Source organism: Brassica oleracea, chromosome C9, assembly GCF_000695525.1.
Source record: "Brassica oleracea var. oleracea cultivar TO1000 chromosome C9, BOL, whole genome shotgun sequence".
Lineage (NCBI taxonomy): Eukaryota > Viridiplantae > Streptophyta > Magnoliopsida > Brassicales > Brassicaceae > Brassica > Brassica oleracea.
Window position 1 is genome coordinate 20636343 of NC_027756.1, and position 14261 is coordinate 20650603.

The following is a 14261-nucleotide window of genomic DNA, read 5'->3' on the forward strand; positions in this document are numbered from 1 at the left end:
AGGTAGAATAAACATTGAATAATATATTTTATAAAATATAAATACATGAAAATATTTTTAATGGTAGAGTATATTTATAATTTCCAATAATCCGCCAAGTAAAGAAAAAGGAAACATGCATGTATATAACCATGAAAAAGGAAACATGCATGTATGTAACCATAAAAAAAGAAAACTACTTTAAATAACTTAATCAAAAACAAAAAACACATTCAACTAAACGCAGCAATTGCTAAACGCAATGAACATCACAACCTCAAAAGAAAGATGGTATAAGAGCAAAAATCTCAAGACATATATAGTTTTGTACTAACAACTTACCAACCAATTTAATTTACACAGATAGTTCATTTCAACAGTAATCAAAGCAAGCAAATAGCCCTAATCAAAGCAAATATCCCGCGCGAAGCGCGGATCGGCCCTAGTTAGACATATTTAATTATTTTAAAAAAAAAAAAAAAAAAAAAAGTGGAGTAGCATTCGAAGACTACTATTATGGGTTTCATATTCGGCCCATTAACATCCAATTAAGAACCCAATAGGCAATGTCAGCCGCTCATTCTTTCATTGTTGCAGTCAGGGATGGGAGTTAGGTAACCGCTTCGGTTCGGATCGAGTATTTCCATTTAGGTTTGGATTGGGTTCAAGATTTATAGTTTGGGTTAGAATTTTTGTTTTTTAGCAAAATTAGAAAGTTCTTGCAAAAAGCAAATGATCAAACCAAAAATTCATAACTTATAATCTTTAATCATGAAACAAACTCAAAAACATCAATGTAATCACTGATCCTGAATCGCTTAACTCAACCGCAAACAAAAAGAAAAATGTTTGAAGATAAATCATCTGCAATTTTTTTACTTCTCGTCGTTGATAGAGAAAAAAATAGGAAAGAGAAAAACTTTTTGTGGTGCGTGTCTAGTTTGATTAATTTGATTGATATCTTTTGAATTGGTTTTGAAATAATGAATATCTAAATCTTAACCGACTAATCAAGAAAACGTTAGTGATTTTCAGCTCGTTGAAGATATTTTTTTTAAAAACATCAAAAGTTACTTAGTTGGTTAGCAACTTAGCATTGTAATTTGTAACTAATATTTGCTACATTAAATATCTGAATGTCACATCATACTTGACATATAACTTAGGTAGGCCAATGATCCAAAACTACAATGAGACCCCACACAGCCACATTAATTCCAAGCCATCGCTACCACCAAAATCTAAATAGCCTTCTTCCTCTCACGATCGTAAGGCTTCAAAATCCAACCCATGAGCCACTTGACCAGCACGAGGAACCCATGGGTTGATCGCAACGGGCCGGTGAGTTTGGTGATGGTTTGATGATGGCCCAGCCACACGCTCACAGGACGGACACATGATGAGCGTAGTTGGTGGAGTCATTTGGCCGTAAAACTGTGGAGAGAGCTTGAGAGTTCGAAGCTCCATAGCCTCTTTCAGAAGTCGACGATTCTCCTCCGTTAGTTTCTCTACGCATCGTTTCAAGTATTCACAATCCACCTCCGTCTGCTTTAATTTGGTTCTGTAACAAACCAAAACAAAAATCTCATAAGAGAAATTACAACAAACCGAACCAAACAAATAAACCGGTAGGTATACATGTCATTTATTGGTTACCTTGCTCTTCTGTTCTGAAACCACACTTCCACTTGTCTTGCGGTCATGCTCAACTTCTTGGACAGAGCTAGCTTCTGTTTCTGCATAATTACAAAAATACCCTCGTTATATATATCTCTGCGTAGTTTCAGTAACACAATTAATTTCTCTTATGAAATTAACTTACGGGATTGAGAGTGTTGTGTTCTTTGAAAGTCTCTTCCAGAAAAGCAGACTGATCCTTGGATAATCGGAGCTTCTTCCTCGACGTTTCGCCTCCAGCGTCTTCTTCTTCGTCGGTTCCTTCTCTCTCACTCCTCTTCCCGCCGCTTATGGTGCTCGAGATCGTACTGTTGGGAGAAGAAACTCCTGCTTCCTCCTCGCAATCCACCGTTGATGGAAGAGTGTTCACTTGTATTTTGCGAAGATCTGCAAAGAGCAAAACAAAATAAATAATCAGATCTTGAAAATTTCAGAGAACCCTAGTAGAAAGCTAATTAAAGAGAATGTAAAAGATCTGAAATTAAGTACCTGACGTAGAAGCCAATGTTTGGTTCCATGGAAATCTATAGAGGTTGTTGGATATAGACGAACTAGGATTGTTATGTTGTGAAAAACCTAAGCTTAGGCTCAAACCAAGATCTTCTTTTCCCATCATCATGATCTATCCACCAAAACTTTTCTATCTGAGGTTTTCCCGGATTCGTAGCTCGAAATTGTAATATTCTCTTGTGAATTTAGAAGATAGTAGAGAACAGATAAAGACAGAGGACTATAAGGTTTGATCTTTCTGACTTCTGAGTATATAAAGAACTCAAGAAGAAACTCACAGATGAGAGAAATGGTTTGTTTCTATGGAGAAGAAGAGAGAGAGATGTGTGATGATATTGAAGGCGAAGAGGGGATTAAATATAGGACTTGAAGTAATGAGATCTTGTCAGGTGGGTAACTACAATCCATCATTATTGGTGTTATTTTTTCTATTACTTTATCCTCACTTTGTCCCCTTTGGCTTTTGCCTTGTCTTCCTTTTTTTGTACTTTCCCAATCACATTGATTTATCACCCATGTATAATGTTTTAAGATAGCCAATATGTGTTCTGAGTATACATATGCATTGTTGTGTTTTGTGTCGTAAGATTTAAAGTCAGTGTCGTAAAAACCAATAAAACTGTCCTCTCTACAACTGAGAGATTATCGCACCCCTAATTTTAATTTATCTTAATTTATTAACACAACAAGAAACAAACATAGCCGGGCTATGTATGCTCTTATCTTTCGTTTTAAATTGATAACCCTTTATCAAAACAAAAACAAAACGAAAACATGAAGCAAAGTTCTTTTTATAATAAAACACCAAAGTACTTCAAAAAAAATCATAAACATAGTTTAGATGATTAGATACCCGAAGTTAATGAAATTGAATTTAGTGCTTGTGTTTAATCTAGTGCCTCATATTATCAAGCTTCGTGTATTTTATATGCCAAAAACATACAAAATATTTGTTTTTTTTTTATTGGCTACGGGATATCAGGCAGGCTGGGTCCAATCTCCAAGACTCCAACGGTGTAGCCAATTATTTGTTCAGATTTTTATATTAGAAAAATATTCAAAAATCTTTTAACAAAATATATAGTGAAAGAAAAAAATATTCGGTGTTCGATATAATGAGAGAAAATTGACTATTCGAGTGGTTGGTACTTGGTACAAAACACAATCCAAATGAATCTGATTTTCTTCAAAGTTGTAGGCCAATCAAAGGTTATAAACCAATCATATACATGTGAGGTGGATATTTACATATGAATTAACATCCTCATGGTTTCTACTTTCATTCATCACAACAGTGATATTTTCAAAGATATTAATTAGTAGTACCTTTTTTCCGTCATTAAAAGCTAGTAATGTTTGTGCTTTCCCATTTTAATTTGGCACATTTCTACATTTAAAATGAAAAATAAAAATAAAGAGAGCAATATAGGTCAAAAGTGCTTAGATCATCTTCATTTTAAAAGAGAGTTTGAATTAAAACAATACTTCAACCCTATTTCAATTTTCTTTATAATAAAGTAAAAATAGATTTGCTCCATGAATAATTTTTTTTTTTGTCGACAACATTACAGACTCATATTGACTCTGTAAACCACACCGGGAGATATTGATCCATGTGAACGACGAAAGACGTTTGTTTCCTGACACTGCGTGCTAGGTTATCCGCCTTTGTATTTTGCGTTCCTGGTACATGTATAATCTCTGAACGTGTGAAGCTCTCTTTCAGACTCTTGATCTTCCAAATAACTTGCAAAAGCTGGCCACTCTTCTGGTTCCGAAACCATCTTCACCAATTGAGAACAATCCGTTGCAAACGTAACCTGGAATTGACGTAAATTCTTCATACATTCCATAACTCATAGTAGCGCCTCCATCTCTGCATGCAAAGGAGTTAAAGAAGCCCTTACATTCTTGGCTCCCATTAGACCTTCAAAATCTTCTAAAGTACTGAACCAACCCTGACCAGAGAACATATCCCCCTCTTTCCATGATCCATCTGTAAAACACCATCTTCCAGGAATTGACGGCAGAGATGCCTGAACCTGTGTTCCCGTGTTCTGGTCTTTCAAAATCTGTGCCTCTGCCCAGAATGTGGATTCCGTTTCATTTTTAATTAATTTTTTCATTTTTTATTCTAAAATATAATGGGATTAAAGTATCTAACTCAGTTACAAAGTTTTTCAATTAAAAAAAAACATGTTGTTATTAAAGTGTGATCAGTTATCAATCAAAGTAAAATGGTGGAAAAATATGGTGAAAATGAAAAGGATAGATAATAATAAAACTGGAGTAAACTTTTTTATTTTATTAATAGTTGAGGTAAGATTTACTCTATTTTTACTATTTTTCTCACTTTTTAAAATAAATGAAATGAAATCATATTCCACTTGATTGGACGAATGTAGAATAAATTGGTTGAAATAATTTTTCATCCATTTTAATTTACTTTTATTCTACCATACCGTCATACTTTTAGTATTAGTCACTTTGTATACTGTATACAGTAACATGGGATTGAGCATGTGGGTCTTCCCACGTGACCGTTCGTGTTAAGTTTCCATCAATGAAAACCTTGGTAAAATTTTATCAATAAGTTCTTGTTTCCAAAAAAGTTTTCTACTATTTTAAAAAAATTGTGTAACTTGTTATTGATACACAATTAAATTATAATAATTTTTAAAACAATCTCGTGTAAATTCAAACTTTAAAGTTTTAAAGAATGTTAATACACAATGTTGACAAAAAAAAGACTGTTAATGCTTTTTAAATTGTAAATACTTTAACTACATTGCGAACATGTGTGTTAGCTTAGAGATTTTTTCTTCTATTTGAAATTATAAATTTATTATTTGTTCCAATTATTTATTTATATATTAAATATTTAATAGTTTTAAAGTCGTCAAAATGATTAAAACAACATGGACTATAAATTTACAACTAAATTGGGATATTTCACTGTTTTTTTCCTTATATTTATTTGTGGCGATTTCAAAGATAACTAAGTACTCACGGAAAAAACCGTTCAGATACATCACTCTCCTCTTCTAGAGAGAGAGTTCTCTCTCAAACAATCTTACTCTCTTATCTTCAAAAAAATCTTTCAGAGAGGTTAGATCTTGTCTTGAAAGTGAGAGAGACCATCGGGGTTTTTGGGTTCTGGTTTCGGTTTTATCCGACCGGCTCTGACTCCGGCGTTCTCGCCTTCTTCTCCGGCGATGGACGGCCGGCTTTGTTTCCGGGAGGTGATGGCTCCTTCAAGCATCGGTATCGCCGGCTAAAGTCCGGGTTTTTCCCGGCTTCGTTCGATCTACGACTTTGTTCTCCTCTGCCTCACTGCCTCTCCTTCTCAAGCTCCGATGGGTATCGGTCATGCATGATACTCGGAGTTGTAGGATTGATTGTAGGCGGTTGATGCTTTTCGTCGATTCGTAGATCCGCCAGGTTAATCTCCGATGAACGGAGATCTGTAAGCAAAAGCGTGGTGAGTGTGGTGGTGTTTCCCGGATGAGATCTCGATTGGTCGATGGAAGCTCTCTGTGGAAGGGTGATTGGGTGTTAAGAGAGGAGCGTTGTGTTTCTGATTCCGGTGTTTGCGGCGAAACGTCGGTGAGTGAAACCGGCGGTGGCTTCTCGGAATGGCGATGACACGGTGATGACGTGTGAAGGGTAGAGTAACGCGTGTTTCCTCGCAGTTGAGGTTGCAACACGTGATCTTGCCTCGCTCTTTCTCCGACACGTGGATCGCGAGGTGTTCGTGGGCTGGGGTTTTTAGTCTTTTGGGATTTTGGGTGTATTAATTGTAGCCTGGTTTGGATGCACGGTTGGGTTTGAGTCCCAATTTTAGTCTTTTTGTTTTGTTCTTCTTTTGAGTTTTATTTTTTTGGTACGAGCTTTAGTCTTTTTATAATATTAATAGATGAAAAAAAAAGAACTAAGTACTCACGCGCTGTCTAAGAAAGTGTAGAAATGCGGCAATTGCGGACAATTATTGAGGACATAATGATGGTTTTGTGGAAAGAAATATAATGATAGGCGGGTCCCATGATTTTACAAAAGATCCGACAAAATGTCGTAGTTGTGTTCAGTGTGATCTGCTGTCCCACGTGTTCGCTATGCTTGACAACTCGCACTAAGTGCGCGTTGATTCACGCCTGTATGTTTTCTCTTGATCATTTCCTTTTGATTAATAAGGAATCTTTTTTCGAAACTACGAAACAATACTTATATATTTTTAAGTAATTTCTTACATTTTTTTATTGTTAACTAATGTCAAAGATGTGGGGAAGAAGGAGACTCCATTAATCACGTCTTATTCACATGTCCTGCTGCTCGACTGGTGTAGGCGATGTCATCTCCGCACCGAGGTTTTGAATATAGATCTTTATATGAAAATTTTAGTCATTTGCTGGATACTGGAAAAGATTCTAGAGTGCCAAAGGATGTGAGTTGTAGCTTCTCGTGGATCTTATGGATGTTGTGGAAGAACAAGAATGCATTTAACTTCGAAGGAAAAGAGTATGAGGCAGAGGATACGGTCACAAAATGTCGTGAGGAGTCCAGGCGCTGGACTGAGGTTGTGGCAACAGCAAAAGCGGAAACGGGTAATAGGAATCAGAGGCCTAGGGATGGTAACATATGGATAGTACCAAAGAGTGAAAGAGTGAAGTGCAATATTGGAATCTCATGGTCTAAAGTGACGTGTATGTCGGGTTTGGGCTGGATTGTAAGGAATAGTGAAGGTGAAACTTTGCTCCATAGCAGAAGAACTATAAATGGTGTGTCGTCGCTTTTGGAGGCTAGACGTTTGGGTTTAATTTGGGCAGCGGAGAGTATGAATTCTCACAAAGTGCAGAAAGTGTGTTTTGAGTTGGAGGACTATGAGTTGGTGGGCTCTGTGAACAAACCTAAGGCGTGGCCAGCGTTTCGGGCGTACGGTGAGGAGTTAAGGGATGTCTTGAATAAAGTTACAGATTGGAAGGTAAGCTCAGTAAAGAGAGTGGCTAAGTAAGATGCTTTTATGATTGCTCGGAGTGTGACAAAAGAAAGGAGATATCAATCATATGTAGCTCAAGGTAGTCCATCTTGGTTAAGGAGCTTGCTTGCGGAGGAAGATACGAGGTCAATAAGAGTATAAGGTGATGTCAACTGGAGGATTTCATTGGAGTGGAAGAATATCGGGTGGGAGAACGTGTTTTAGGCCGTGATCCTTTTCTTTATTTGATTTGGGTTGGTTGCTTGATCGATTTGCTTTAGAGAAGTGGTTGTATTCTTTCTTTCTCAAACATGTTTTTTAAGAGTTAAAAAAAAACTAATTTAAAAGCTGTATTTTCCAAATAATCCGACTGACTTCATTTATTACATAGTATAAAAGTGAACTTGCCTATTTTTAAATATTTTATTACATCTTATTTTTTCATTCTTTCTAATTACTTCATTAATTATATTTACCATAATAATTCAACAACATTTATTTTACGTGTTAACCGGAATATTTTACAAGTTTGAATAAAATTGATTCATTCATGACAAGAATTTAATCTGTTAATAATATTATATTTTTTTTACATAATTAGTTATACATGGGGATCTAATTACCCGTTCGGGTACTGATCGATTTTTTGGATATCAAATTTTTGGATTTAAAATTAAACTTTGTTCGGATATTATAAATTTCGGACGGGGTTCATACTCGAATCTGGATAGGTTTGTAGGAAACTAAAAATATCCAAACAATTTATGTGTTTAGAAATGTCATTAAATAATTTATAAAAAAATATAAAAACTAACATCTACACAGGCGTCCGAACCAAGTTATAGTCACTATTACAACAAAAGTACTTTCATTCTATTCAAATTTTCTTATATTTTTTGCCAAATTTTTTTCTTTTATGTATCTAGAAAAAATATTGTTGCCTTCTGAAAACTCCTTCCGTTTCATAATAAATGAAGTTTTGGTTCTTTGTACCCATACTAAGAAATTATCTTTCCTAAAAAAAAGTCATTGAAATATAATTTAAAACTAATTTATTTAATTATAAACAAAAATAATAATAACACAATTGACTACACAGTTTTTGATAAAATTAAAATTATCTAAATATTTGAAAACATCATCTATTGTGAAACAAAAATAATCACCTAAAACATCATCTATATCGAAACGGACGGAGTACTTTAGAATGTGAATGTGGGTAGACCAACATGACAGCTACAAAGTTGAGTCACAATTGTCAACAAGCAAAAAATCATAGACAAAGGAATAATTATTTTTAGCTATATAACAGTACCAATGTTCGGAATTGTGCTAGGCGTTATTCGGGCTCTCGGTCCGGGTCTAGCGAGTTGCAAAAAAATCGGAGATTAATCGCCAATTGATCGGGGATTAGTTTTGAGTATTTTTTTTCAATTTCTGGTTATGTATAGTTAATAATAAACGATTTACCAAAAACGAAGTGATAGTTGTTATGGTGTAGTGGTCTTATAGCTAGTTTTAATTCGACAGATCCCAGGTTCGACGGCCCGGATGCGCTTTTTAATTTTTTTTGCTTTTTTTCATTAATGGTATAATAGTAAATATCTTTTCTTCTTCCCTGTCGTCTCTTCTCTCCCTATAAACCTAATTACAGCCTTTTTTTATTTTCTCCAGCAAAAATCAACATTTTTTTAACGATTCCCGTTGATTTAACTTCATTTCTTTGTTGCTAGCACTGAAATATGATGAATTCGTGATGAAATTATCGTTTTCGAACACGGAAATACCATAATATGCTGTTTTTTTTTCGACCCAAGTTTTTGGCCGAACAGGGCAAAGTCACAGCGGAGCTCCGGCGCCAAGCGTTTCACCGGCGCGTAATCGGCCGCTCCGGCCGCGTTTTAGAACCTGGAACAGTACATAAAGTAATCATTTTTAATGTTCTGCATTGCGTAGGACTAATAATTGTCGTTCTGCTTAATCATCATATGCTTCATGCATGTTAGCCATACTTGTTCTTTACAGCATTGGAATGTTTGGCGATATTTTATTAGATCCTTTTCTGTTCAAACCTTTTTGGGAAAATTGCCAAAACGGAACAAAAAATAACATAGTTGTCCCTATGGTATAAAACCATATTTGTCCATTTATTCTCTTTTTACCCTTTTCATTTCTGTAATTTAATAAAATAAATAGTTTTATGAATCCAAAAAAATATTAAAAATATAAAAAATTAATAAAACACATATATACACAAACACATATTTTTTTTGGTTAAAAAACTTAATAAATAAAATTTTAAAATTACGTTCCACTAAAAGTAGAATTCGTCTTTTACGGAAAATGAGTTAGTAGAAAACAAATTCCAGAATAAACAAGTCCATCTACTTTTTTTAGAAGAAACAATATAAAAATGATTAAAATTCTAAATATGGGGAATGCGAATTTTACTAATTGTAAAGATCGCTACTTTTCTTTTGAATGCAGTTTCTACTTTTATGAAGTATTCTAAAATTCTGGGCATGCGAAATCTAAACTTAACACGAACGTCTACAAAAAGTAGAAATTGTATTCAGAATTTTTGTCATGGTTCTACACGGTGTAGAAGGTGACTTTTACGGATAAAATACAAGTTTTTTCCAAAAATTAAGGAAGGTTCAGTTAAGAAAATATTCGAAAAATATTCTAATTTCCTAAAACGTGTCCTGGTTGATTTTCTTTGTCAAAATATAAAAAAAAAAAAGCGATTTTGGTTTTTCTTCTTCATCAATCTATGATTTCTCCATAGTTTGTCTTGTAATTTTTACAAACTCTTGTTCTATGATGCATATCTATACAATATGTGGTGTTTGAAAATTTAGTACAAGCACGAGATGAGATTTTTCGGCTGATGATAAAGGAGGTAGACTACTGTTATTAGAATCAAGTTCTACCTTAGAGGATATTAAAAGAATAGTTTTGGAGGATTTTAGAAACCAAATGCAATTAGGTTACAGGATATTTTTGATCTGTGTCGTGTGTTCTTTTTTTTTTAATTGTTTTTACATTTTTTTTTCTTTCTGAAACATTATGAGATTACCTTTTTTTTTTATCTTTTTCCATTAAAATTTTTAAAAATGGTTTTTATTTATGTTTAATTTGATTAAGGAAAGGTTAGTTTTGGGATTATGAAAAATATTATACTATAAGGACAACTTAGTGATGGTTTTATACCATAGAAACAACTATGTTGTTATTTTGTTCTGTTTTGACAATTTTTCCAACATTTTTTTGTAAACCTAAAACCAATTATTTTCTATCTAAATATATTTGTCCAATTGTCCTCTCACATGTACTTGATCTATCGACTGGAATATTTGATTATTATTTCTTTCCAGACTGAGGAAAGATTAATCCGCAGATATAGTTATGATCATCAGCAGAGCCGGACCTAACGTTAATGGGATCCTAGGCAAAATTGAAATTTTATCTAAACTTTAGTAAAAATCAAAATTTTATATTTTTTATTTGGTAAATGCTTATTTTTAAAATGAATAATCATAAATTTTATCTCGTAATATAGTTTTTACTTTATATCTTAATATTTTTTATGTTTTATATAGTATACATTTCATATGTATATAAAGTTTTTTAGAAAACTTCGTGGGACCCCATTCCAATGTTTCATTTTAGGGAAATTGAGATGTATAACCATCAAACAAATTATAATTCAATGGCTAACCAAAAACCCTACATCACCTATACACTCTGCCTCTAAAACATAATATTGCCATATTGCTCTCACATACAACCGGTTGAAACCTGCAAGAAAAAATAAAGAAAAATTAATAATAATAATCAAAAGTAACTTGTGTCCCTTGAAAATCACACATTTTCTCACATGTGCTTTATTTTAGTAACTTTATAGTAGGTGAAATTCTTCTTCCCAGATTTTTTCTTGAATTGATTTCTTCTCACGAGAAGAACAATCAAGTGTGGTAAAAAAGAGGCAACGATGAAGGCGTAGACGGTGAGAACACACACCAACTCTTTCATTTTTTTCCTCCTCTTAACTCATTGATTCTCACAAATCATTCTTTTGTTTTCATATTGTTTTCGTTTTTAAATCTTGCAAATGAGATTGGGATTATCGCATCAGAGTTAGATCCATGATAGATATCCACTAGTGAAGAATCTGGTGGATCTGTAAAGTGTTGCTGTGTCAGAAAAAAAGAGTAGATGGAGACGATCTCTATATGGTGGTAAAGAATAATGAGAGTGAGCCAAATGAATGTGTATCAGCATGTCTAAGAAAGAAGAATTGAAGAAGATGAACTCTTCGTCTATACTATATTCGGTGAAATGAATAGTATAATATATATTCTTTAGGGTAGCTATTTGTGTAAAGATATCATACTATTTGAGACGAAATGCTATATTATTCCTTAAAATGTAATAACATGCCATGTTTTCAAATTCGATAGTTATTTTCACTGTCATTTTCTGTGATTGATTGTAATATGAAATTCATTTTTTTTAATGTTGAACAAATTTGATTATTTGGAATCTTCATTATTACCAATTCTAGTTTAAAAATCTAAATTCTATTATTTAGAGGAATGGTGGTGAACTTGAGGTTTGCATTAGATTTTGAGATTTGGGTTTACAGTTTAGGGTTTTGGGTTTATATTTGGGTTTAGGATTTATTGATTAGTGTTTAAGGTTTAGTAATTTCGTTCTCAAACTTGGTCATTTGGCAAATGTAAATGGAGTGGACCAGTACTTCTATACCATTTATAGGGGTTCCATACTATGTCGTGTACATTGAGAAAATTGACAACATATTATATAGATTTTGTTTGGGTTTATACTTTAGTTATTTGGGTTTAGATTTAGTAACTAGGGGTTTTTCTAGGGTTTTAGTATTTAAGTGGGTTAGTAGGGTTTAGTGTTTAGGGTTTATATATGGGTTTAGGGTTTAGTGATTAGGGTTTAGGGTTTATATTTGGGTTTAGTGATTAGGGTTTAGAGTTTAGTGATTAGTGTTTAGGGTTTATATCTGGGTTTAAGGTTTAGTGATTATGGTTTAGGATTTATATTTGAGTTTAGGGTTTAGTGATTAGGGTTTAGGGTTTTGTGATTAGTGTTTAGGGTTTATATATGGGTTTAGGGTTTATATTTGGGTTTAGGGTTTAGTGATTAGGGTTTAGGGTTTAGTAATTTTCTTTTCAAGCTAGAGTTTAGGGTTTAGGGTTTATATGTCATGTCTTCAAATTTGATATTTCTCTTCTATGCCCTTTTGTACGATTGTTCGTAATATAAAATTAGTTTCATTCAAATGTTCGACAATGTTAGAGTCATGTCTAGTTCAAAAACGTCTTTTTCATCAACAAGTATTTTTATTTCTTCTCGTACTATTTCACATATGATGCTCAACTAATATAAATAGAACAAATATTTGTATACTATTTTATACAATGTTCCATACTATGTATGTATAGTACTTGAAAATATTATAAAATATTATATATTTCAGATTTTGATTTTCTTTTAAATATATATTATAGCTTAGATTTGAGTTTAGGATTTAGTGACCAAAGTTTAGAGTTTAGTAATTAGGGGTTCGGTTTAGAGTTTAGTATGATATTTTCCATCTTTATATACTATAGTTTAATATCACAAAATATTATATATATTTTTTAGATTTTAATTTTATTTCAAATTTATAAATATATAATATAGTTTACATTTGAGTTTGGGTTTAGTATTAAAAGTTGGAGTTAGATTTAGGTTTATATTTGATTTATGGTTTATATTTGGATTTAGGGTTTAGTGATTAGGGTTTAAGGTTTAGTATTTAGAGATTAGTTTCGGATTGAGATAAGTTTTAGTATCTAGATTTTAAGGTTGATGTATAATTAATATTCTATATTATTTTGGTGATATGAAGTAGAATTAATGAAATATTTGTGGTTATATGTATGTGATGTGGCTGTGTTATCTTCCTTTTGTTGGTGACAGTTTGCATTAATTGTTGGCTACACTTGGATTTTGTCAACGTCATCTCCACATCTTTAAGTCACCGGCAACTTGTATGAATCAAAAATAAAATCGGTGGAAATAAAGCACAATTGATAGATAATACATTATGTCAAAATCAGTGTTTTGCACTTAATTTATTTTCCAAACTTGGTCATTTCATAAATTCACCCTTCGTTTTAATAGGGTCAAGTCCGGCTCCGATCATTAGACAAAGAAAACTTGGAAATTGAGGTTCGCCTCACATGATTGTTGGATTCTTATTTTTTTATGGCTTTGACTGGTAGTTTTTTGGAGTAAATGAAAGTAATATAAAAAGTGGAAATGAACAGAAAAGTTTAAATGGGAAAGAAAGGAAAAAAGAAATAAATGTTGTTACGCCGACTATATTGAGTGTGTGTTTATCACTTTTGAAACAGCAATAAAAGTAAATGGGAGGAAATGTCTTTCTACTTGATTGGTAATTTTTAGGAGTAAGTTGGAATAATAATGTTTTCACCATTATGTTTTGCGCTAGAAGTGCTATACAGTCAGACGCTATACAACTTAAACTTAAGCTTTAGTTAGTTGTACATAAAATATCAAAGAGTATGACAGTTTATTATTTTATCTAACGTTAGACCTGTTATAAAAGAAACTGAAATTTTATTGTATCGCGGAAATTTAAATAAGAGCAAAATTTTATACCCGTAGGAGAAGATAATACTGATAACAAGAGATGATGTGTTATTAGAAGGAGAAGGAATGGTGTGTTTACAATGATCGAAACGATCGTTTATATAGAAGAGAAATTTACTGTGCAAATAGTGAAGCGGACCCCACATCTTTTTATATTTTCAACGAAAACGGTAGCTGCTTTTTCTGACTTTCATAACACTCCCCCTTGGGGACCGGTGTCACTATCCACTCTCGCTTAACGTCTTTGTTGCCTCGTTAAAAACCTTTCCAGGAAAACCCAATGGGAAAAACCATAGTAAGGTAAAAAGAGTACAACTACGTAAGCTCCCCCTCGAATGAACAGTCATAGATCCTTCTGATGGCGCATCCCAATGTTATGGATGTGTTTTCTGAATACCGAGGTAGGGAGTGATTTTGTGAAGAGGTC

At 33.1% G+C, this 14261-nt stretch overlaps 2 protein-coding genes across 2 annotated transcripts; one reads left to right on the top strand and one right to left on the bottom strand.

The window, feature by feature from the left end:
• Positions 1-1057: 1057 nt before the first annotated feature.
• LOC106315759 (homeobox-leucine zipper protein HAT2-like) lies at positions 1058-2504 on the bottom strand. The gene is made up of 4 exons (XM_013753583.1): positions 2146-2504; positions 1802-2043; positions 1636-1715; positions 1058-1540 (listed from the first exon to the last, which is right to left on the bottom strand). Exons 1-4 carry the CDS (start codon positions 2273-2275, stop codon positions 1240-1242), a joined length of 753 nt encoding a protein of 250 aa, XP_013609037.1. The 5' UTR covers positions 2276-2504; the 3' UTR covers positions 1058-1239.
• A 4007-nt stretch (positions 2505-6511) lies between these two features.
• On the top strand, positions 6512-7174 carry LOC106314531. Its single transcript, XM_013752393.1, has one exon. The coding sequence runs from the start codon at positions 6512-6514 to the stop codon at positions 7172-7174; it is 663 nt and encodes a 220-aa protein (XP_013607847.1).
• Positions 7175-14261: the final 7087 nt, after the last annotated feature.

What these genes read in the sequence shown, in the direction of transcription:
- LOC106315759 (XM_013753583.1), bottom strand. Translation starts at nt 2,275, where the DNA reads ATGATGATGGGAAAAGAAGATCTTGGTTTGAGCCTAAGCTTAGGTTTT. An exon ending in AACATTGGCTTCTACGTCAG is followed by an intron (nt 2,044 to 2,145) that starts GTACTTAATTTC and finishes TGCTCTTTGCAG; the next exon opens with ATCTTCGCAAAATACAAGTG. An exon ending in AACACAACACTCTCAATCCC is followed by an intron (nt 1,716 to 1,801) that starts GTAAGTTAATTT and finishes GTAATTATGCAG; the next exon opens with AAACAGAAGCTAGCTCTGTC.
- LOC106314531 (XM_013752393.1), top strand. Translation starts at nt 6,512, where the DNA reads ATGTCATCTCCGCACCGAGGTTTTGAATATAGATCTTTATATGAAAAT.